This window comes from Danaus plexippus, chromosome 6, assembly GCF_018135715.1.
Source record: "Danaus plexippus chromosome 6, MEX_DaPlex, whole genome shotgun sequence".
Classification (NCBI taxonomy): Eukaryota; Metazoa; Arthropoda; class Insecta; order Lepidoptera; family Nymphalidae; genus Danaus; species Danaus plexippus.
The window spans coordinates 4,280,085-4,306,992 of NC_083540.1; the positions used below are offsets into that span (position 1 = coordinate 4,280,085).

Genomic DNA, 26,908 nt, shown 5'->3' on the forward strand with positions numbered 1-26,908 from the left:
ATCAAATATGTGAAACCAATAAAGCTCCCTTAGAAATTCCAATGTAGAAAGACTACGATATTATTTTCTTTACATCCATAACTCTTGCCGGAGTAATAAAACAAATTCTCGAAGTTCCTCGAATATTACAAAATTATTAAGGTCTACTGTCGAAACCATTTTAAAATACTTGTGAATATTTGATTTACATATCTTAGAAGTTATAAAACTTTATTTTATATTACGTTTCACTTTAATTCTCTTTTATTTATTTAATTTGCTAGTTATGTTTACGTGGACTGTGAGTATTAAAGTATATTTATATATATATATAAATATACTTATATATATATATATATATATATATATATATATATATATATATATATATATATATATATATATAAAAGCATGATATTCAAATATAACTAATAATACATTTAATATAACTCTCTAAATATAATGTTAGTACTAAATCAATATCATAACTTGCCCACGAATTTCAACTGTAAATATAGCCAGCTTCGTAAAAGCCACGTCTATAATTATTAAATTCAATATGAGTATAACAAATAGATAACAATTAATATAATTTTATTTTCTTATATGTATTTAATACGAAATTCTTAACTTTTCAATTTATTTAATTACTTCATAATTATACATGGAAAAAGTAAAAACTATTTATAATTAATTGGAATGCAATTATTTGTATAGAATCGATATGAGTCTTGACTTTACGTCTCTGTTTTACGATGCTGTAAACAATATCATAAACGTTTGACGTCGAATCAAAGATATAAACAGAGATCGGTCGAATTGAGCGGGAAGTGATACTACAAGATGGTTTAAGGACGAGCGACAGCAACAAAGTTTTTATTTCCCGAGGGACACACCGATCGCAGTGCCGCCCAGGTGCTCACGGTAACCTATATTATTTGTTTGAATGAAACTTTCTGGTCTCACGTGAGATAAGTAAATTATGTTTGTACTCCGCCATTTTCTTTTCACTGTTTGATAGTTGAATAAGTAGTCGAAAAGGAATTATATTTATATTTTATTGTTATTTTTATTTATATGTTTTATTTTTTATTGCCAGTTATATAACATATTCGAATTATGTTGATGTTAAAAATATTAATATGTATATGAAATACTATTAAAATATTACACACTTTTAATGAACCACAAAGTGCATCAGTATATAATCTAGTCTTTGGCTGATATAGAAATGAAATAGTTTAAATTCTTAGCTGTGATTTTGATATATAGGGTTTTCCATTAAGGGCGCTTGATCGTGCAGAACTTCCATCGTAGCGTGTGCTGTGTGGCACGTAGCGCCGTCCTGTTGAAACCACATGTTGTCCAGATCCATATTCTCGATTTCAGGCCAAAAGAAGTTGGTTATCATCGACCGGTATCGCTCACCATTGACGGTGACGGCCACACCATTATCGTTTTCGAAAAAATACGGACCAATCACGCCTCCGGCCCAAAATCCGCACCAAACAGTCACTTTCTGCGGGTGCATTGCCACTTGGTGAACCTCGTGTGGATTGGTCTCGTCCCAAATACGGCAATTTTGCTTGTTGACATAGCCATTCATCCAAAAATGCGCCTCGTCGCTGAAGATGATTTTTTTGCCAAAATCGGCGTCAACTTCCAACTGCTCTAATGCCCAGTCAGCGAACACACGGCGCTGTCTATGGTCATTAACCTTGAGCTCTTGGGTCAGCTGGATCTTGTACGGGTGCAGGCTCAAGTCACAACGCAAAATTCGCCAAGTTGTCGTCTGCGAAAGGCCGAGTTCCTGTGCGCGACGCGGAATTGACTGCCGCGGGTTTTCGAGGACACTGTCGGCACAGCGGCGATATTCTCGGCAGATCTCGCGTTACGTTGACGCACGGGAACCGGCTGATTGTTAACTGACCCGGTTGACTCGAATTTGTCCACCAATCGACGGATAGTCGACTCGGCAGGACGATCATCGCGACCGTAAAACGGGCGAAGTGCGCGGAACGTTGCTCGAACTGAAGACCCATTTTCATAAAACAATTTTATGATTTGCACGTGCTGCTCGACACTGTAACCTGCCATGGTGGTTTGGGAGGACGGAATGAATATAACACAGTGCATTTGACAGCTGTCACTCAAACAACATGGCCGCAATCAGCTGTCAAAGTTCAAGCGTCCCTATTGGAAAACCCCTTACATGTTCAAACAAACTTGCTTCATACATTACTTATAACAATTATTACACATGTTAGTTGTAAGCCGTATCAATGTGAATACTCAACAACTTTATTTATACAATTAAATATCTTACAAGAATTTTCTTAATCCCGGAAATGATATCTCATAAAAAATATACCGCGTACTGCAAAATTATAACAACATAAAGGCGGCCGGGAGGTTTATCGTTATATCTTCTCGGGCAATTATAACAGAATTCAAGAATGGCATAATATTTCAAACCTCAGTCTGTAGATTATCACCTCTATTTCTTTTTAAATTATTCGTCATACTAAGTCTGTGTCAAACTCCGGGCAATTCGTGAGTATCATTCAATAAAGCGTTATGCAAAATAGGAAAAGTTGCCACAACATTGTTCACGCACTCGTTACGGAGTCAAATCGAATTTGAAGACATTGAAATGTTGAAGCAAATGTGCCTTGGAGGTTGATGAATCTAATTTTTGCCTTCTAAAGGAGCACCGCGTTCTTCGTGAAATTATACACCATTCGAATGCCAGCACAGAAGTTAAGAAGTTGAAACAAACTGTCACTGCGTGACTTGCATGATCGAGTAAGCAAATCAACTTGTGATCTTTACTCTTTTTTTACCCATATCAAATATATATCGTCAAAAGCTCAATTGACTTTATTCATAATACTTGTAAAATACATGTAAGTAGGTATCCAATCCACTAAAATAAATTTTGATCTAATACTTATAGAACAAATCTATTTTTGATTTTCAGAAATATTAAGAACTTGTATTATTAAAATGAAAATAGAGATGCAGTTTTTGACACCAAGATTCAATGAAAACTATTTTCGAATGGAGTGCATTCAACTGGTTCACATATTAAATTTGGGACATTAAATTGAAGGTTTATTTTAAAAGTAGGCGAAACAAGATGACAACATAGGAGACATAGCTATTTGAATTTAATCAAAACATAAGATATAACAGATTATTTGTAAGTGTGAATGAGAATATAAACGCTAATGAGATCTAAGACTTTCGCGAGTATTCATTAAAATAAAACTAATATTTTTCGGATTTACTACGCGAATTTTATTATTTTAAAAAGTACGTAATCCCGACATTTCGTTTGCTGAAAAGTATTTTATATAAATGCTATATGATCAGGTGATACGAGTTATTGGAATTTTTTTCAACCACTTTCTGCTTAGCTGATTCGTCGAACGCACCTTACTTACTTTTCTCCGTAACCGGCCTTAATTTTCCATTATATTTAATACATTTTCATCTCTAGAACGTATTTATTATTTCATCTCTTGAAATATGATTTAGGATATTATAAAATATGTATAGTGTTTACGTTACAGTGTCTGTGAGTATTTGTTGAATTATATAAGGGTTCCAACACGAACATGACCTTTAAAGTTCTCTTACAAGAATGTTTTGCCGTAGAAAACGCTAATGAGGTATAAGAACGTCTTTCGTTTAACCTTCATTTTGTATTTTTATTTTTTATTGTATTTTGTTTGTTATGATAATAAATAAATAACATTGTAATTTCATATAATTAAAAATTTTCTACTTTGAGCAAAATTAATTCCTAATTTATCACTTACAGGAGTCTACATTTCGGAAATGTCTGCAACGTACAGGACTTTCATTCCGTATTGTAGTATAAAGTAATTTTATATTCAAATATCTGTAGGAACTGGATCCACAAATGAAATATTTCAGTCATTCTAGAATTTTATTTCTAATTGAACTTTAAAATAAATTATACTTTTGCTATACAACTTCAACATCGTAAAACATAAATATATTATTTGAATTTGTTATTTTACAAAAATTATGTACATCAAAAATGTTGTGACAAATAATTTAATAAAATAGATTACTTATAATGCCTTTAAAATTATTATTAAAAATATGTTTTTTTTTTCCTAAAATAAACAGTCGCCTTCTAATATACGATCGAAAATAAGATTCTGCAATTGTAAGAAATACATAGAATCTAATTTATCGTATCAACTGCGGCTTTAACGTGTTTCGAGTACATTCATTATGTCGAGTCACGGTACTCATTTGGATATTAGAGATAAAATTAAAATTTACGCTATGCCCAAAGCAATTTGTAACCGCCTGTTTTACTTCACGCGGAAAATAGGCTTTGGTTTATCCACGTTTTACATTTTCATAGGTGGTTGAGACATCGCGACGAGCGACCGTTAAATCATATTTGTTTTTACTTTTATGGTTTCGTCTTTATTTATTTATTGAAAATGAGATGAAACCTCAGATTCACCGTGCGGGCGCCGGGTCCAGTGCGTTGCAGGTAGAGGAGCTTCAACAGTGCCTGAGACTTGCGATCCAGGTGTAAATTTAAGGGGCTCCTATCTAACGCGCGTTAAACGCTCACCTCCACTGTCCAAGCTCCTCTCTCTACCTAACCAAATTTGAAACGAACCTATTAAGGCCGCCTTCTATGCACGTTACAAGAATGAACTGATGTTAGTTCTTGACAGGCCCAAGTCTTTTATCAGGTTGTAGAGAAATTTGGCTGATCTACCTCTCCACACTAATACCAATTAAAATAACTCGGATTTGTAAATAATTCAGGTTTGGACATTCACTACGAGAGTTATGTAATTAACAACTTATCTACTTACTACTAAATTAATAAAAAATTTAAAAAAAAATATTACCAAAAATATATAACGAATTTCCCAACTACTTAAATAGACATCCTGTTTTGGGTCACGCTTTAACGATAATGATTTCAGACAACAAAATAACAGATACCATTCTTAGATGTTATTAATCAATAACTTGTATATAAATTTAAAAGATGGTCAAATGAGAAATGCTGGGATAATTTGTCAATGAGGATTCATTGTTGTTTGGTTTAGTGTAACCCGCTAGTGAGTCTGATAAATGTCCTTTCAGAGTGCGCCGTCAGTCAAATCGCGGTTGCCTGCCCACAAGATATATAGTGGACCCAGGCTCGTCCTTGCGAAACCGAGCCTGAATTACTTTAAAATTAGCTTCAATTCTTGCTGTAGTTGTTACAAAAATTTTAAAGCTCCACCTCGTTTACACCGTTGTATTACAATTCAAGACCATGTCCGTTTTAAAGCTATTCTCGTTTTATTACTAAACCATTCCTTCACCTTTATTAATACTAGTTTTTTGTGATTTATAAAATAAAATATGAATACTTAAATGAGCTTCAATAAATTTAAAGGTTTGTTTTTATATAAAAACGAAAACAATATTCAGATGTCTAAGCGCAACAGGAGCCATGCCCATTTGTCTGATACACAACCTACAATAGAGACGGCAGAGGTATACAATATCAAAACACAATGACACAAAGAAACTCTTTGAGTATAAATATAGTATATCTGTACCCATATATAAATGAGATTAAAAGCACATTTTAAAAGTTCTACATGCATTATTATAATAGACCTTTAAAAAGCAGTTTAAAAGAAATTCTTAAACATTTTAAGATTTATATTGGAGATAGATATTTAATTAAAATTTATCCTTGAATTTATATTTAAATTTATTCTTGTGATTTGAAATATATTCGATACGTGCTTCGATTATATATAAAAAATTATATTTTCTAAAAAAAAAACTCAGGCACAATAATAAAATATATTGTTACAATTACTATTTATACAACACAGCGTATTTTCATTCGCTACAAAGAACCCATTGGACAAAAGGAAATCCGACTTAAAATATAACAATGAAAATTAAATGCTTAAAAGCCATCATAGGATACAAAATTTCTCTCCACATAGCTGGAATTTTCATCTGGTCTCTTCAATACGGCTTTAATTATTTCGTTCTATTATAAAACTATTCGGCCGGTTTGACGTGGGTTACATTTAATGGAACACTAACAGTTTTGGAACCGTTTTCGACTTAGAGTGACCGCAGCAAGCGTCAGCCCGAACAAGAACAAACAAAGTAATTAAACACATCAAACGCGGCAAAATTGAAGCCGCGACTCAAAGCGTTAGCCCGTCCGAGAATCAGGCTTGGAGGGAAACGCTTCCCGGTACTGTAGTGCTAAAACAATATATTAATCCGATATGTTTTTTGAAACTATAGCTGATTGTACAACGACTTAGAACATCAAAAATTACCATGTGTTAAACTGTTTATAAACATTTTATACTGAAAACCTTCATGGTTATATTTAAAAATATAATATTATTTCTCACTTTCATATTGAAAAACTTATTACCTTACTTTAATCCTTTTTTATTTTCTTTTACAACTCCGTCTCAGTTAATGATCCCATTTATAACGAGATATAAGCCTTTCGCGAGTATTCATTTTTATAAAAATAATATTTTCGGATTTACTACGCATTATTTTATTATGTTTAAACTACATATTCTTGATGGTAACGGTAGCTGCAAAGTAACCGAAACATCGGATGTAGTTTTAAAATAATAAAGTAACGCTTAGTAATCCGAAAATATGTATTCGTTTTATTTAGATACCTTTTATGTGAAAAAATATAGAGGTTCACTAAATTGGTTTATTATCTCATATTATATAACTCTTTGTGTTCCACATAACACGTATGCACTTTTTACAAAAAATAATTGGTACATTTTATCGAACCAATTTATGAAATAAAAACACATAAACACAGTAATTAAGAAAAAAACTATTTTATCAACTCACCTATTCTATTACATATGCAAAGGCTCAATTTTAATTCATAATGATCATGAGAATGAGATAAAAGTGTAAAAATAACAAAAAAAACCATATCGAAGTATTTCTTCTTATTGTTTCCTAACTACCATTAGCAATACATAAACTAGTTATAGAATTTAAATTTACAACAGACCAACGAAGAACGTGCTCTTTCCGAGCAAATGTTAAAATTCCTTATACATTCAATGGAATAAAGTTCAATTTTTCACCGCAAACACTATGCAGTGAGACTCGTAGCGATAGAAAATATAGGAGATATTGAAGGAGGACAAAATTTATAGACAATGTTGCATACATATATGTCAATAACAACATTTCGATTTATTGCTATTAAAGTAAAAAATAATCATTTGATTATATGAATTCAAAATATAGCATATATAATAAGATACATTAATGGAAATAAATATTATATTTCTAGTTATTGTTTATAATTGTCAATATTAACAACATGACAGTATTTAATGTAATGAGAACATTTCTAGTGATTAAAAGTACTAATAGGTACTGTAGGTACAAACACAAGACAATTTTTAACGCAAGAAATTTATAACATCGATAGTAATACATGCATTTTATTATGAAATTAATTAAATGTTTTATGTAACAATTTAATCTATTCGCATCGAGAACTTCATAAATAAAACAACGACTTAAATATGATTATATTACTTGTATTTATCCAAATTAAAACTTTTAATTCGATACAAACTGTTGTACCTTCTTGAGGGATCTTGCGTAATCACAAATGGCTTGCCAAAAGAATGTATTTAGCTATAATGAGGCCCGGCGATAAGTGCGTATATTTTATAGACTTAGCCGCACGTTATCAACGCAAGCCGGGCACACTGTGCCGGTCGATGCTTAATTAACTGCTAACATAAAACTAACTAAATAGTTTTATCATAACCCAAACTAATACTGCTATGCTAGGATTTACTGAGAAAATAGCCATTTTAACCTAAATTTTATAACGTTATATGTAAAATTGTCAATTAAATTTTTTCAATTCCTATTATTGTTATAGAAACCTACCTTAACCTATTAAACCTTGAGTTTAATTATTATTCATATTAGAAGATTAAATTAAAAAAACAAGCTGAAGATTTTATCTGTAATACCTTTTATTTCAGTGATAACTAAGATAACGACATCATAAAGGCAAATAGGTATACATTTTTAAGTCATTAATTACTAAATCATATGCCATGTCAATAATCCTTTATAACTGATTATTTGATTGCGAAAGAAAATCGTTCTATGATTAGAATACGTATAATTGCAATTTTGTAATACTAAAAGGTAGCTATGACATAATGCTATGAAAGATCACGTATTAGGTTTTCATATGAAATCTCAATCACAATCTTATTTCTTAACTACAAAGTTTGAATGAAGTTTTATTGTAGATTTCCCATTAAAATTTTAATCCACACATACACAATGAGACATGCAAGCCACAAGAAACAATAAAACAGGTCATACTTTGTGTAAAATGAAAACTACAGTAGTGTCAAGATGATTATCGTGAAAAATTTGATTGGAAGCTATAAAAAAACATTAAATAAGCATTATAATTTAACTACAAAAAAAAAACCATTCCTCTGTATACTCCGAGTCACTAACAATCAAATCGGCATTCCTTTGAAATTGTCTCTTTATTTATAAATGTTCTTATATATATTTTTTAACACGTATACACATATCAAATTTATTAAGTTGACACCTTTTAACAAGTTGTATTTCCACATTATAAGTATAATGAATTCAAATTTCAATTATTAACTACATATTTATTGTCAGAAAGCTTACTAGTTTACATATTTACCGATCAATTTATTTATTAATTACCTAAATATATACAACGTCCAAAACAATTTCAAGATAGATAACAATTGTTTTACAGTAACATTAACAGAACTAAACACGCAGTCATTTTTATTTCATGGTATCATTTTAACCTATGGTTTCTACTATTTTTACAACGGTTAATTTGACAACTCTGAGTTATTTCATATCCGTCGAATGTAAATAATTTGATTATAGAATTCAAATTAATATACTTTTTGGTCCTTTCGTATAATCATAAACAGCTGGCGTTTGAAAAAATTCCTCAAAAGATATTAGAATAAATGAGAGACGTAGATAACGGTTACTGAAAATAATACTGCAAAAACATTTCTCTATAGAAAAAAAAATACTTCGATAAACTCAACAAAATAGAAATTACATAAATTTTTCGAAACATATAATACGATTCTATAAAAAGTCATAAATTTTTCGAAACATTGAAAAATATAATACGATTCTATAAAAAGTCCTACCTGTGAATCAGAAATTTTTAATAGATATTACTTTATATCAGAAGTGTAAAAAATAATTTACAAGGGTATAAATATTTTACATTTATGAGGTGGCAGTATTATAAAAGTAACAGACATAAAGTCTGGCAATATCGTATACGTAAAACTCAAAGGTCCCCACTCCTAATCCAGTTTTATTTGCTTCCTATAAAATCTACTTGGTCTTCATTCTGTCACATATCTTAGACAGACAAGGCAATTTCTAGCTGGTTATAAGTAGCGGTCACATGGGATGTCCCTGAGAAGGTCGAAAGTTGGAAAACATATTTTTCTTGGTAACATCATTGTACTCCAGGGTATTTTATACCCATGAATAACTCAGAAGGTAGTGGGATATTGTTATAGTCTATTTATAAAATAAAAGCACATTCAAGCTATAGTATATAAAAGCATTTTTAATATAAATCAGCCTAGGTAATAATTACTGGCAACCCAGCTTACAATTTCGCGGAAAGGTTTAATTTAAACTTAATTTTCCATATACATTTTTTTATATATATATATATCTAAAATAAAAATTGTAGCAATTAATTCAATTTCAAATTGTAGTTCACTAGATCAAAATATAAAAGGAAATTATAATAACGATAATTATAACTTTATTCGTCGGTAAATGAGTAGATATGCATATTTGCATATGCTCAAGCTGATCCTAAATGCTCTGCCATAATGACGTGCAAATATTTGAGCAAATATGGGAAATGTGTTTACAAAATTTCACATTGTGTGCTTAATATTAAAAACTTTCATTAAACTTAATATGTTCGTATGATTGTAACAATTTCGAAGCACTCACTTCAGTTTGTACGATAAAGTTGTTACGGTGAGATCATGATACATGCAAAATGGCAGAGGAATCAAAAAGGACCACTAAATGTATTTACTGCACTTCCACAATATAGTTACCAAATGAAAGAACGTCTGATAATAATTCGAATGTAAGCTTTTTTTAATCAAAAACTCTATTTCCCTGTAAAACCATAAAGTTCAATAGAAATATATTAAATTAGGTGTTGTTTTTATATGGAATATTAATAATTATTGTAATAATGGAACTTGTCAATGATAAAAGAAAACAATGCTGTATTTTCCATTATTCAATTTATATAAAGCCTATTTTAAAAATATGAAACAACTCTGAATATTTCTGTCTATTGATACTTTGTATATTAACGTGAGAGCATAGTTTGACTGTAAAACAACAAAACTTTTAATAACGTTTAATTCAAGTGTTTTAATACTTTATATATTTGGAACCAATCTTGTTTCTTTAATAATATTATGATTTATTTTTGCTTAAAAAATAAATACATATTTAAGCATCATATCCTTTCTGTTCGACTTAAATAAAGACATATATGTATGTAAGTATCAATTATTACGCTGAGTTTGATTTGACATGCATTATCGAATATTGATTTTTGTGATCATATGCAGGTGACATAATCCTCCGCGAGGTGCACTATCACTAATATGTTTTCATAGAGCCTTATCGATATTTTAAGTACATTATTTAAATACCCTAAGCGTTCGACACTAACGTAGCCCGCCCTGAGTAATGCCCCGCATTAATAACCCTCGTAATTAATTGTTTGCATGTCCGCGAAAGATCCGTCCGAATATTCCACTTTAAAATAAATTAACGAACCAACAAAACATCCAATTCGAACAGGTGTATTATTTACAGCTCACGTAATTAATTTATATAAACAAAAATGAAAAAAAAATGTTTCCGTCTACTTAGAAACTTCGTGACCATATTTTGTTATAATATCAGTAATATTTTTCCAATAGTATATTTATTACTTATACGGTAACCGATATTTATAGGACTGACGCAATGATGTTTTTGCTCCAACATACAACGCTTAAACCAGTTTGTAAAACACGATCAAGGTAATTTTGTCCACTCGATATGGATATTCACCCTCTGGAAGTGCCCTCAAGCGAGATGGATCGTAAAATATACGAAAGACACTCCAATATAGATGGGTAAAAGCCCGTTTATGCCCACTTAGAAAAAATGTTGGCTTAATTCAGCACGTCGTTACCCTTATATCCCCATAAATAAAAGCGAGCAATTCATGTAAAAAATTCCCTACTCGGGTAAAGGACCTTGTAATTAGCTATCAAGTGACGCACTTCAACTCATTCTTTGTTACATTACAGTCAATCTTTACATTAATGTGTCCATAAGACTTTTCATTGAGGAATGACTGACAAAAAAAAATCATAGAAAAGAATCGGTTTTTTCATTCATTGTGTGATTATATTTTCAATGTAATTAATTACGCATAACAAACCATACAATAATAATTTCAATAGTACAACTCTATGAACGTTATGCTTATTATATAATGAGCATAACGTTCATAAAGTATCTGCTATTATATCTACTCGCTTTGACTAAGTACTGATCCCTTGCGAAGATAAATTAAATGTTTCCAGATATAATTTTTACATCCAGGCCAGAGTTTTTTGTAGCAAACAATTATTCACTTCAAACGAAATGGATTTCTTTGATATTTTAATTAAAATGTAAATTGACTAATCTAGATGATTTTTAGTTAAGTACTTGTATTTTTGCCGACGATCGCCTGAGGCATTAAACCAACGGATTTGGGGGTAAATTATTTAAGAAATAGATAATTTGTTTATTGCTTTCTTACGTCAAAACAATACTATACCTATATATTCAAGAAAATCTGAAATCTTTTATGATTAAACTTTTTAAATTAATAATTAACGATGACAATGTAAAAATTATTGAAAGGTTCATTGAAGTACAAAAAAATAATTTAAGAAAATATTGTTTTAATCAATAAAAATAAAATTATATTGCAATTTGGAATAGATATCTATATAATATACATATCGGAGCGAACACCTTTCATTTACGTAAATAATAATTATGGATTACAGTCACAACGAGTCTCGGTTAATATAAATACAGGCGAAGGTCCAAATAAAGACATTCTCGCTAGAGCCAATGCAGGGATCAGACCTCTTCGAAATGAAGGATTCGTCAAACCATCTACGAAGTTACCTTTAGCCGACGGAGAGGCTGACGGTAATCAAAAACAAATGCATTGGTGATGTCAGTAATGCTGACGTCACAGTTTTTAAAAAACAATGAAGTTGTTTTAACTCCTGCATACATATTGTGTACTTTGTTATTGTGTACTTTTATTAATACATTATTCTCGATCAGTATTTTTATATGTTAACAGGTATTTCACTAGCATTAGTTATAACAGAGCCAAATTAATTTTAAAAAGAAATTAACGTGTGAAATTATAAGTAAACAAATGACAGTTAATTGGCTGGTTTAAAATATTTAAATATACAAGGAGGTAGGACTACTAGAAATAAGAAAATAAATGTACTATTACATGACTCTTCTCTTATCTTTAGATAACATTTTCCTAATGGGATATCAAAATCAAGCAATAACAAGGAAGCTTAACAAAGAGTTGAGAGTGAATTCAACACACGTCATCGCTTTCCTCTGAGCAATCTGGACAATAGAGTAAAAAGAATGTGAGTCTCAAACTCGACACAAAAGACCTTACTTAAAACTAGTGTGAGGTCGATGTTAAAAACAGCCTTTTAACCTCGTACTGAAAAACACATTATCACGAATAATACTTTAACATATGTACATTAACATTTTAAAATATATTTTTTGTATACAAGTATACATTACAAAAATATTAACTACTTCTACATATTTAGTTTTCATGAGTTTTTTATAATATTAAGAATTTATCCCCATAGAATGTACAGCTAGGAAAGAATCTTATATAACATTAGAATGGAACAATCGGAAAACACAAATAATAGTAATTAAATACGCGTTGAACAAGCCGATGAATTTGCAAAACTCGACCTCATACAAGTACTTACAAATTCATTTTAGCGTAAATTCTAAACAACGGTACCCGGAGTTCTCATTGGTATTTCAACAAAGCCTGGAAGTTGTAGAGGTATTTGAAATTGTTTACAAAATTCAATCCTAAAGCTTCGAGCCAGATTAAATCTAATTTCAACTTGAAGGTAAGTCTGAAATAAGTCTTCATAAAACCAGAACCCTTGGATTTAACCCTCCAAAAAGTTAGGCATGCTGATTGCCCGAAAGTTAGACTAACTTGTTTTTTACGCTGTCTTTTTCCGTCCCAGAAAAAAACAAATCGAAAACAAGCGAGTAAGTAATGGCTTAAAAGTGACTTCAGGGATCAAGCTCGACTACAAAAAGCGAGGAGAAATACTGGGTTATCTAACGCTTGAGCTATATTCACAAATCGTTTTCAATTATATATACATAAATAAGTAATAAAAGTGGTAAATATAACTGACAAACTAAAAAAAAGACTAATTTCAATACTTTAATAGAAATGATCAGAAAGTTTTAGGTCAGCAAAAAAATATATATCTTATACCATCAAAGAAAATTTTGAAACTATTCATCAATATAAAGTTTTAAGATTAAAAAGTATTGAAAAAGTTTGAAATAAATTGCTGAAAGCGATCATTTTTGTAACGGTTCATTTGCAACAGAACTTTCAACTTGTTGAAGCAAAGATCCATGTCCGAATTTCGCCAAAACGAATACTTATGAAGACTACTACCTTTAAGCTGAGTTGAAAAACATATAGAATGTTTGTAAAAATTTTACTTTTTATTATTTTAAGACATTGTTATTTTGTAGAACTTAATAGTATAGTACCTACTTTAAAAACTGTCAAATTTTTATCTGTATAAGTTTAATCTAAAATCGTAAGCTAGACCGGAGACAGAAAGCAGTCAGCAGTAGAGGAAATCCTGACTATCATATTTCAATATCAGGACGCCTGCTGTTTTAAGTGCGGAAGAAGAATAGTGAAATACAATATAAAAACACATATAAATTTTACTGAAAGCTTTCTCAAAAATATGTTCATGAATTTAAATCGACAGTATTTTATTACAGTCTATTTAGAAAAAAACATATTTTAAATATAAAAAAATAAATAGCCATTCAGTTTTGACACACTGTTTTTTTAGATACCTAGAGTATAATGTTACAACGAAAAAAATTAAAAATAATTGGCAACCAGATATAACATTGTCTATCGCTTATTCAGTAGCGTTTTTTTATCAGCAATTTGAAATAGCCTCGCATATTTTAGCAGGAACAATAATTTATCAATAAAAATCAAAAATAGACAATTGTAACGTTTCTACCAAAGAAGTAAAAAATTTCGTAAGTACAATCATGTACCTTTCAAGATATAATCCGTGTCGATTATAGCATCTTATTTTATTCTCGATCCTTCGACCCTATAGATAGATGGAGCAATCAGTCCGACCCCGTCGGGGCGATGCTGACGTAGATTTTGTAGTCCCTTCGAAGACAATTTATGGATCACAAGCTGTAAATTTACTCCCTGTGTTTAGGAAATAACGCCTTGATTATATAATAAAGCATATTAGTTTCATTGATTAGCTCAAAAGAATAAACAAACTGATATTAGTAGGTCATTTTCTTAATCGACTTATGCGTTGTAATTTTTTCAATAATAAAATTTAAATATAAAATAATCCAAAATCACAAGTGATAACGAAAATTAATAATTTATTATCTCATCAATGGATTTTTTTATAAAACTTAGTTAGACTAAAAAAAATACAGTGAAATTCGTGAGCATTTGATGGAAAGTCTCAATCTAAAACAATAAGATTAATGGTAAGGAATTACTATTTACAATCTTTTAATAAATAAATCTAATTTGAAAGATTAGTTCATATTTAGAGGTCGTTAATAAAAAATATTTTTTATCTATAATAAAATTATGTACATTATAAAAATAAAATACTGACATACAGTATTTTTTAGTTTTTATGCAGATTAGTTTTAGTTTTTATGCAGATTTATTTCAAAAACAAAATAAATTTAAAAAACATAAATATACACAAACAAAGTTAAACTATATATAAACAAAATATTTTATTAAATTTCGCATAACATTTCTAAAAGCATTACATCAAAACACGACGATTAACACGATTACTCAAATGATATTTCTTATATAAATTGACGTATACAAATATAGACGTGTACATTACAGTAAACATTAATAAAAGGCGAAACAGAAATTTCCATCACAGATTCCATTGAGATCGAGTCGGTCGACAGTTTTCGCCCCATTTTGGGGAACGTTTAACGGGATCCTCTTATTCAGTTGACCCTTCAACGACAACAAATATTAGGTAGGCTGAAACATGCTCACTTGCGTTGGCGGTTCCCGAACATTTTCACTCTTGTTTAAACATCCTTCATACGAATCTATTTTGTTACTCATCTTTATTGGACAGCTGGAATGTTTTTTAAAAGCCGTGTTATTTATACCCATATATTTCGTTCCAAATAATAGGAATCAATCAAATTATTTGACCGTTTCTTTAATATTCAAATAAACCATATCTATTGAGCATAAAAATATGCAAAAATTAAGCTATATTAGTATGCATGTCAACAAGCATATCGCATGCACAATAACTATCGAAACACTTAAAAAAAACTGAAAGGATTTATTGTAATTCGTAACCGAACAAGTAAATGGAAACGAAAGAATATCATAAAATATCGCCACGGTAAAAGCCGTCGTAGTCTGGCGTTATTTATACGGAGCTTTTGAAACGGTGCCCCTTTTAACGGCACTTTTAAGTGCTACCTATGGCGATACAACCACGACTGTTGATCTGCAATACATACTACATTTACTAAGAGCCAGTTTTTTTATTAGCTTCACATAAGTTTCTTGTTATTGTCGGTAATTTATTTAAGATAGAAAACAATAATTAAACGTAATATAGTTAGTTAGTCAGAATATATTAGATGGAATTATGTTAATATTTTAGTATTGCATTATATTCTGTTATAAAAATAACAGCAACAAGACAAATATAGTTATCGGTGGTTTCATATTTCCTAAGATTGTTTACGAGTGCCTTGTAACATATGTGCGACTGAAGCCGTTGGTCGTCACAACGGTTCTCACTTTTAGTCTTGTCCAACAAACTCGTTAAAACTTTGCGAAACAACGGAAGCAACGTTGCTTGGAGACACTTGCGACTCCAGACGTTAAGTAGAAAAGTATAACACGACAATAATATGGAACATTTTGTTGCCACACAAAACTTTGTGATATTTAAGCTCGGTGCGCTCAGAAACTTCACAGTTTTCAATTTTCTCCTTTGAAATTACGTTTTCAGCTATTACTATTAGTAATGGAAAAAACCGATACTTCAAATATCGATTTAAATATTTGCTAGTCTAGCAAGTATAGGATCAAATAAATTTACAATGTTCCAAGAGTAGAACTGTTTAAGTTATCAGTGTATATCAAAATTGTTACAATATTTATAAACAGGACTTTATTCTTGCCTACGTCATACATCTACGAGATTTATGAAGTGAATACAAAAAAAATATTTTACATAAATTACTCATTATTTCACAAAGATTTTTTTTTTGGTAACATGTTATACAAAGGTCCAAAAACAATGGCGCTAAGGTAGCATTCCGAAAAAAATTATAAATATCCGTGACCTCTACTAACTGCCTCCAGTATTCCGTTAAGAGAATTCCCAAAGCTGTAAATTGCTTTGTCGAAATATTTACGAGACAACCCTTTGCAAAATTACAATGAGTATGTGCATATATTGTACCAAACGATTGTTTAAAAATCCAACATGACGTTACCTAATATACCACAACAAATTTTATGTCCAGAAACAAATGAATATAATATACGTAAGATTTATTAGCCCGTAAGGTAGATGTAATTAATACATTATTATGAAATAACGTTATTTTAATTACATGTAATGTGGCTGTTATGACAAAATAACATAGATTTATGGGCATATTGATTAATACTAGAGTGAAAATGTGAAAAGTAGTCCGTATATTATACCACTTTTGATATAATTGATTGATTCTTAAAAACTATTTATTACACTACTTAACTATTCATATGCAGTTTAAAATACTTACTTTAATAGTTATTATATTTGAGTGGAAAATATTAGGTACGCTTATAATTTTATTTTTTTGGGACCTCTCTTCGATTTCTTACGTCCTGGTTGTTTAATAATTACATAACATAAAACTAAATAGTTAAAACAGCGCTCAAATCTTAGATTTTTAATTATAAGTTAAAAAAACAACTATGTACTTTGAAAAACAAATTCTCGACTGCGGTAATATCTGTTATCTTTACTAAATCCATTATAAACTCAAAAAATAACAACACAAATATCCCATTTATATTATGAGTGTGGATTATGAGTGTGGATTGTGATGCGATCTATTAGCATTTCCTATTCCGAACTTTTATAAATACAAAAGTTACCAGTTTTTGCCGGCGAATTAATAGCCTAAAACACCGAAATAAGCGAACAATCCGCTAACGAAAAGTTAAAATAATGTACTTACTGAAATACCAAGCCAATTTTACCCATGGAGAACTGTTGTCGTGCGATGACTCCGCAGATCATGTTCTTTTTACTAAATGCAAATAAATTTGTAATCGCAAGTGATATTTTTCTGAATGTTACTACCAAATTATGATTTAATGTTGTGGCATTACTTTGCTATATCACATGGCTGCTTACCAAATTTCATTGATAAATCTAGGTATGAAATGATAATGCCCCCATAAGTGTTAATATAGTAAATGTAAATCTCTTCTAGAGTCAGTTAGTTAGGTATAGCTATAAATTTTTGCTCGGAAAATGTTTTTCTATTGTATTGTATTGTATTGTATTGTAAACTATTTTTGCTAGCCAATTTAAACTGTTCTTGGCTGCACTTTGCGGGGATTAAAGCCGATTGTGATAACTTTTAAACCAATTAATTACCACTATATATAGAAGTAATGAATTTCATTGTTTAGTGCAAAAGAAAAGTAATAAAAAATGTACAAGAGCTGCTCGGATAACCTCCAAGCGTCAATAAATTCTCCCAATTTGTGGCATGGGAAAAACGTGAAAATCTCAAAGCGGTAGTCAGCGGTTTAGTGTACTTCATTAAACATATATAACATTTGCGAACTTATGCACATTTTTGTTTCGTGAAAAAGAGAAATATAAGGTCATAATACATGATATGATTCTATATAATAAATATTTTATTTATTTATCTTTATGTAAAAGATTTTCTATAACCAAGAAAATTTAAGCGCCGATTTAAATTTAAAATAATATAAGTAGGTAAGTATAGTAACTTGAGTTACTTAATATAGTAAGTCAAGTTGAAAGAAATATCCTTATTTTACAATTCATAAATTACTACTCCATAAAAATTTCATTAAAATAGATTCAGCTATCCTAAAGATTACGAAAACGAAACAAAGAAGGGATCGACTTTTTTTAAAGAAAGTTTTATATTAATATAGTTCTACAATGTTTTCGTTTCTATTATATGTTTATAAAGTCATCAGAAGATTAAAATTCTTGAATGTACCTTATATATTCTCTTCCAAAATTAAAACTCCTCAAATTCAATAAAAACTATGAGTCGCAATTTCTTGTATGGTATATATATATGTATATGTGAGAGCGAGGGGATCCTCGTGGAACCTTGGCCAAGACCCTAGTCCTTTAAAAGGCTTTCGAGTCTGGGCGTTAAGTACCGATGACGATGGACAGGCTTCCATTTTGAAGCAAAGATAGTCTTTACTCAAAATGATACTTGTTTATTGCTAACAAATTCTAACAATGAATGTCAAGAATTGTATAGCGGAGATTCTACCACTGTGGCTCCTAAGAGCGACCAATGTAGAATGAATTCAGTACGATTATGCTTTGACTTTTATATGGTAAATTCTGTATTACAATTGTGGGTACTTGGAAAAAACTAATCACCTGATGTATTAATAAAATTATTAACATCGGTGAAGTGGGTAATTTGAAAACAATTATAATGAACGAAAACACGAAAAGGAATATTTTCGATACGAGAAGGCTGTCGGCGCGACACGGCCATACTGACGGTTGGTGCGTGCTCAGCGCCAACGTCTAGTTCTCATAATATATTGTGACTTCGAAATCAAATCTAAATATTTCTAGAAATTTCTTTCGATTTTCGATGTAATGATGCGACTAGAATTTTGGAGAGGTCTATATGTGCATACACTACACGTGTTATGCCATCGGTTTGTAGAATTTTGTAGATGTGATGTGCATACACTACACGTGTCATGCTATCGGTTTGTAGAATCTTGTAGATGTGATGTGCATACACTACACGTGTCATGCCATCGGTTTGTAGAATTTTGTAGATGTGATGTGCATGCACTATGTGTCATGACATCGGTTTGTAGAATTTTGTAGATGTGATGTGCATACACTACACGTGTCATGCCATCGGTTTGTAGAATTTTGTAGATGTGATGTGCATACACTACACGTGTCATGCCATCGGTTTGTAGAATTTTGTAGATGTGATGTGCATACACTACACGTGTCATGCCATCGGTTTGTAGAATTTTGTAGATGTGATGTGCATGCACTATGTGTCATGCCATCGGTTTGTAGAATTTTGTAGATGTGATGTGCATGCACTATGTGTCATGACATCGGTTTGTAGAATTTTGTAGATGTGATGTGCATACACTACACGTGTCATGCCATCGGTTTGTAGAATTTTGTAGATGTGATGTGCATACACTACACGTGTCATGCCATCGTTTTGTAGAAGTTTGTAGATTCAGATGCGCATATCCTGTACGTGTCAGAGAACCTGTAAAGTTTTGGAGAATTTAGTAGATGTTGTTTCAGTTGGTATTCGTAAGCTTGTTGTCATCAAACTCATCAATCTGCGACACTGCCATCCGTTCGTGTGGGTTAGTTGCTTTTAGCAATTTTTCGTGGTTTTCCTCTTCCTGTAACATGCTTAGAAAAATAACGGTTATTATTAAATCTCTTAGGGTTCGCCAAGACCTAGGTCTAATGTTATATTCCCATCTATGTTTATAAAATTTAGATATTCTAATGAAGCAGTGATGATAATGGAGCAATGATGACGTCGTGTCAGTAAAGTTAATGGAGAAATGCTAATGTTTTATGACTTGTAAAATTTTAACGTTAGCTAAAGTCCAATGCAATATGCCATTCAGAAGTTACCAATTTCTTGATCAACACGAAACAATTTTTCAAGATGGATTGAAGCACTTTACTGATCCATTTGCTCGGCTAATACCTGGCTATACGGAGTAAATACTAATTCCAAAACGATCACAGAAAGTTTTAACCTCTCCTAACAACTTACTACCCCTGTCAACGATTATATTTCTTTTGGTATACCAAGTTTACTAGCAACGTACACGCGGATGACTTCAAATGCCGAAGAGTGATTTGGTATGGAAAGCAATCTGAGTTGTCTTGATACTGACAAACTTAAACATTTTCATCCATATTATGACCCGAGGGTAATAATATTCACCAGTGATTCTTTAAAATGGACAAGATTCGGACTGAACTCACTCAGCATTCTGTAGTCTATCACATTTCTTATATTCAACACCAAAATCAAAATTATGAAGGAAATCTCACCAACGGTGAATACGTGAAAGAAGAGCATCAGTAGTTCGTATTCTCCTATAACCGACAGCGTGCTGTCTTTTGTTTTAGGACTTGAATGAGTACTGCCCTATAACCAAGAGAGCTTGCCTCGACATATGTTTCTATAGAAGGGTTTTCTTAAAATATGGAGACAACAGGCTCAGCCGTTAGGAATTATATTATCAAATTACGAGTTATCTCTTGTTCGTGAATCGAATTCCAATTATACTTTTCTTGGTTAAGGCGTTATGATGTATACAGAAATTGGGAATAGACTTTCTAAAACTCCCTGCAAGACCGTTGAATTGTATTTCTTGGTTAATGGTTCTGGAAATAGGGAGATTTTATAGAATTTTTTAGTTTTTGTCGGCTGGGACGCACTTTTTCTTTTGAAATTACGTTACAGAGTTATTGAACACACTTTTTAGAAGAAAGAGCACTCAATATTAATCGAAAAACTACCGAAGCCATCGGCGAACATATGTCCAAAAAGAGCAAGCAGATGATTTATTTTCGATTTTCGTCTAAGGTATTAACTATTCAGTATTATTTATTACGTCTATAAGTCTGAATCAATATCAACATTTATGAATGACTACGTTGAAGTTTTTAAATGGATCATTTTTAAGAACGAAACCAATACCAACCCCATATGTAACAATAATGGTGAGGCCGGCTTTTTTTTTTTTTTTTTTTTCTAAAAATTTGTTCCCAAGAACATCTCAACAGAAAGGTCATGAGCTGACAAAACAAAAATAAACTGATTATAGTATTATCCGAAAGGAATATGACCAGAACCGAACCGACTCCATCTAGTTCGTTAGTAAATGACGACCAAGGATTTTTTTTTTTAAAGATGCTCTAATAACGGCACAACCAGTACCACTATCAAAAAGGGCAGTAAGAGATAAATTTTGAACTTATTTTACCATAGTGGTGAATGTAGGACTGCTATGTTCACTTATTGCGAGGAAATAACTTTAGTAATTGACATTACTGTTGCAGTAGCATCCTAAGGGTGACGTTGTTTGCATCTATAGCAAAATAAGCCCGATCCGATGATAAAATGATAAGATCTAATAATAGTTTGAAGTGAAACGGGAGGTTTCTTGTGATAACGATCGTTAACTCGACTTTTTAATCTTGCAGTGGCAGCTACAAAAATCAGTTTAGGTACGGAATGAGTACTTACGTTCATAATTCTATACTTAATTTTTGTCACCTGCATTTTCAATAGCAGCTTCCACAAACGGCATTTTTTTTGACTTAATTTGTCGTTGGTAACTCTTCGCCATATGTTTCGAACTTCTTGAAGAAAGGAAGTTACTTTCATCCGAACTTCCTACTCGTTCAAAGATTCTGGTTCCTCAATAGGAAACAAGATGCTCCAACGTCTTCATCTCAAAAATTGTGGTGCAACGGTTCTCGAGTCTTCAAAAACGTGCGGAGTTGTATGTTGAACCAAGCGATTTCATGTAGACGATCCGGCGGTTGAAAGTGTGGCGTAAGACGTCCCTGCTTCTGATGTGAGAGCGAGGGGATCCTCGTGGAACCTTGGCCAAGACCCTAGTCCTTTAAAAGGCTTTCGAGTCTGGGCGTTAAGTACCGATGACGATGGACAGGCTTCCATTTTGAAGCAAAGATAGTCTTTACTCAAAATGATACTTGTTTATTGCTAACAAATTCTAACAATGAATGTCAAGAATTGTATAGCGGAGATTCTACCACTGTGGCTCCTAAGAGCGACCAATGTAGAATGAATTCAGTACGATTATGCTTTGACTTTTATATGGTAAATTCTGTATTACAATTGTGGGTACTTGGAAAAAACTAATCACCTGATGTATTAATAAAATTATTAACATCGGTGAAGTGGGTAATTTGAAAACAATTATAATGAACGAAAACACGAAAAGGAATATTTTCGATACGAGAAGGCTGTCGGCGCGACATATATATTTACATAAACCATACAAGAATATATATACCATTCTTTGTAATTATACATTAAATTTATTACATCTTTTTTTTTTTTTTTTTTTTTTTGAGATTTTGAGTCAATTTGTCAACTACCTTTTAAAAAGGTTATAAATAAATATTAAACTAAAAAACACAATCAAAACGCGACGTAATTAATTACGTTAAAAAATCAATATATTTGTAGTTTGCAGGTATATATGGACTAATAGACTTTATCAGCTAAGAATAATAATTAAAATGAAACACTTAGAAATGAAAAACTTTATTTATTACAAAACATTTTAATTCAACAAATTAAATTATAAATCTAATCACAGTTCTATCAAATTACATTTAAAATCTATCTAAACATTAAAAACTTGGCTTAAAAATGTTACATGTCATTATAATTAACAAGTAGGTATTTTGGTCCATTGTCAGTAAGTCTTAAATAGTAGTCTAAATACTTGATTACAATTGTTTTGGGACTGAAATGTAAATTTACATAAACAATAAAAACTAATGCGTGTAAAATAGTACTATAATATGCATTATTTATTTATATATAATAATTAACAAATATTGTGCATATAAATTTTTCTAAAATAATAACAGAAATTTAAAACATTTGTTTTAAAGATCATTTCAATTTATCATATTAAAAAAGACATGTCATGTTTAAGATATATTAAGTCAATGTTATATAACACCTTCTCAATGTTATCAATCAAGTTAGACACACTAGAGGTATGCTGTTGGTTGCTTTGGTTGTTGGACCTTTAAGATGTTGAAATTCTAAACAGGATTGAATATATATGTATATATTTAAAATAAATTAATATCATTACAATTAATACGATATGCCCCATATGATTACAAAATATTCAAGCTAAAACAAATATTGTCATATACAATTACATTTAAAATTGTATTTACTTCATAAACGCAGGTACTTAAAAGCAATCCTAGTCACAAACTAAGTAAAGTATAACCAAAATATTCACTAAACAGTGACATTCACACCTAAATATATAAATAAGATAAGATTATTTTACAGGTCACTTTAAGAATCTGATGGAATTTTTGCCACCTCATAAATTAGATCGCCTTTAAGCTGAGGAAGCATTGAAACTTTGGCTAATGTTACATCTAAGTATTTATCATAAACAGCTCTGTATTTAGAGTTCTCAACATTGATAACAATTTTTGCAATTTTTTGCATAATTGGTTCAATGTGTTCAAGTTTATACCCAGAGTAGTAAGACAGGGTGGCAGTCCAAACATCAGTTAATTTTTTTGTTGAGAGAAGATATAAGGACAGACACAATGCAGCAGCTGCTAGTTCGGAAGGTCGATAGTGTGCCATTGAATATTCAATAAGACTGAGATCAACAAAATACTTGGCGAGATGATGATTCTTGGAGGTCCCATGAGCCGCCTTCACAAACCTGTAACAGATACACTAACTTACTAAACAGCAGTTTTTAATGTACGTTATAAAAATCTAGTGGTTTAAACAATGTTCCTATAACAACACAAGCAAAATGTTAATTTACCTTCTTAAGAAACTTAACGGAATGGGCCGTGCAAGACAAAATCCGAGCTTGGACATAATATCTCTCTCACATTGGAAAACATCAGACTTCGTGTAAGCATTGTCTGTCACATAAACAAAGTCTCCCACATCTGGAGCATAGATCTCCTCATACTTGCTTGCAATGAACATTGCTGTTACTCCAACAAGCTGTAATTGGTTCCTTTGCACATTTGGCACAGCCTAGAATGAAACAATGAAAATCTTAAATTCTACATCACATTAAAAAAATATTTATTTTTTAACTAAACATACATAAATGGGTCAAATGAATTGTATTAGCCCATATTTTTTTTCCATAGGAATAATACCAAATAAGTATAAATATTACTACATATACTCTAGGGTCCTTGGGTAATTTACAAACTAAGGATACAAAAGCTGGAGCCAGTTGACAATCTATAGGTTTCATATCTCCTACTCAAAATTAAACCCATCTAAAGTAGTAATTTAATGTTGATGTTTGAATGTTCTCACTAGACCGGCAACAGTACTATGAGAAATTGTTCAGTAATAAGTACAGACTATAAAGTAGTAATAGTCTATGCCAGCTAAATTTAGAATAATTCTTGTTAATATATTGTTTAGTTTCTTACCTGTAAATAGCGATCAATAATGCCAACAGTTAGATGGAAGGTTTCAAGAACTAAAGAGAACTGTCTCTGCACTTCAACCAACCAGTCAATTAAAGTAGCTCTCATCTTGCCAGTAATTTCTGTCTGAAAAATAAAATATACATAGTTAAAAACAATTTAAATGTGTACATAATGAGTTTTAATATATTTATTATTAATTAACAAACCTGGTTTTTTAAGTGATCTGTTTCAATTGGATACTTCTTTTCAAGTTCAGTCAAATATTTATAAATGTCTTTAATGTAAATGGACATTAGCAAAGGACTATTCTTGTCATTGGCATCAATATCTTCAATGTCATGTGGTAATTCTGGTATTGGCCTGACTTCCCGCTCAACAATCTTTTCTTTTTGTATAGTTGGTTCTTCAACTAACTTTAGTTTGCCCAGAGATTCAGATGGATCTTTCAAAATAGGTTTCAGCAGACTTCTTGTCTCCTTTGTGCTTACTTTAGCCGGCAACTTTGTTGCTTTCTTTGTTTCTTGAATTTTCTTTGCTTGTTGAAAGACATTTGCAGATTCCGCAAAGTCAGTTTGAGATTCTTTTAATGCAGCCTAAACAATGTATTTAATCATTATTGTATAATATCTAGGTTTATATTTTCTGGTTTCTACTAAATAAGCCAAAACAGCTTATCAAATATAGATAGAATAACTTTTAAAGAAGCCATGAAAATTTTTGGAAAAAAATGGTTATAGGTTTTTAATTCATTAAGAAATAATGTTATCTTTTCCTGTTTAAAAATCTTTACGTTTTAGAGAAAATATTTATTTCAATGTTTCTTAAAGCTATTATTATTTAAAATGCTAGTTTAAGATAATTATTTTATATTATGTACATTTACAAAGTATTTTTTATTAATATTTTAGGTAAAAAAAAATAATCTTGTTTCATATTAAAATATGTCAGTGAATATGATACTTAAATAACAGTATTTCTTTAAAAACAGGACAGTATGTATTATTAAAAAAAACTTACTCTTGTCTGTATAACTGCACGAGCTGCATAAGCAGTGCTCTCTTCCCGTCTCAATGGAGGTCTTGAAGAAGGCTGAATGATTGGCTTACCATTCAGCCCTGTATCAACTTTAGACTGCACATGATTGTAGTTACTGAAATCATATTATTGTACAACTCATTTAAAATATGGATAAAATAATGGAAATCATGAAAATAATATTATAATACTAAAATCGCTATATTTTGCTAATCAAATTGAATTTGAGGAATAACGGGGGTAGGCAAAATTAAATCTTACCGAACGCCACGTTTAACCATCAGCTTTTTCTCGAGTTCAGCAGATGCATTAGTCCCTTTGCCAACATTTACTTCACGGTGAATTTCAACGTTAGTGTTAATTTCCCCGAGAGCGCCGCGTACACTCAAACCTTGTCGTTTACTTGGAATAAGCAAATTTACCTTTTTGGTAGCATAAAAATTTTCTTGGTCATGGTTTTGGACCTGGAATGAAAAAATATTCTATAAATATATTTATTAAAATAAAGCTCGTGTTGGTGTTATTGATGTATCACTCTTACCGTTCGGTGTCTTCTCACTTGAACGTCCATATTTCTTTATAGACGACCTTATTAGTCGCAATTGTCAGAAAGATTATTATGCAATGTGCAGAGATATTAACTTTTCTTTAATTTACTGTAGTGCAAAAACCGATCCGGGACAGTTTTTATAAAACTAACAGCTTTATCTCCAGCCGTAACCAACTCGAAAATAACGTCTAAAATTCTACCAATAGACAACTGAATATAGACATAGACAATCATTTTTCAAAATTTTAAATGTTACAATATTTAAATGAATTTT

At 31.0% G+C, this 26,908-nt stretch overlaps 1 protein-coding gene across 1 annotated transcript; it reads right to left on the reverse strand.

Moving 5' to 3' along the window:
- Positions 1 to 23,131: 23,131 nt before the first annotated feature.
- On the reverse strand, positions 23,132 to 26,827 carry LOC116779138 (G2/mitotic-specific cyclin-B2-like). Its single transcript, XM_032673317.2, has 7 exons — positions 26,626 to 26,827; positions 26,346 to 26,548; positions 26,067 to 26,199; positions 25,256 to 25,642; positions 25,050 to 25,172; positions 24,416 to 24,636; positions 23,132 to 24,307 (listed from the first exon to the last, which is right to left on the reverse strand). Exons 1-7 carry the CDS (start codon positions 26,653 to 26,655, stop codon positions 23,923 to 23,925), a joined length of 1,482 nt encoding a protein of 493 aa, XP_032529208.2. The 5' UTR covers positions 26,656 to 26,827; the 3' UTR covers positions 23,132 to 23,922.
- Positions 26,828 to 26,908: the final 81 nt, after the last annotated feature.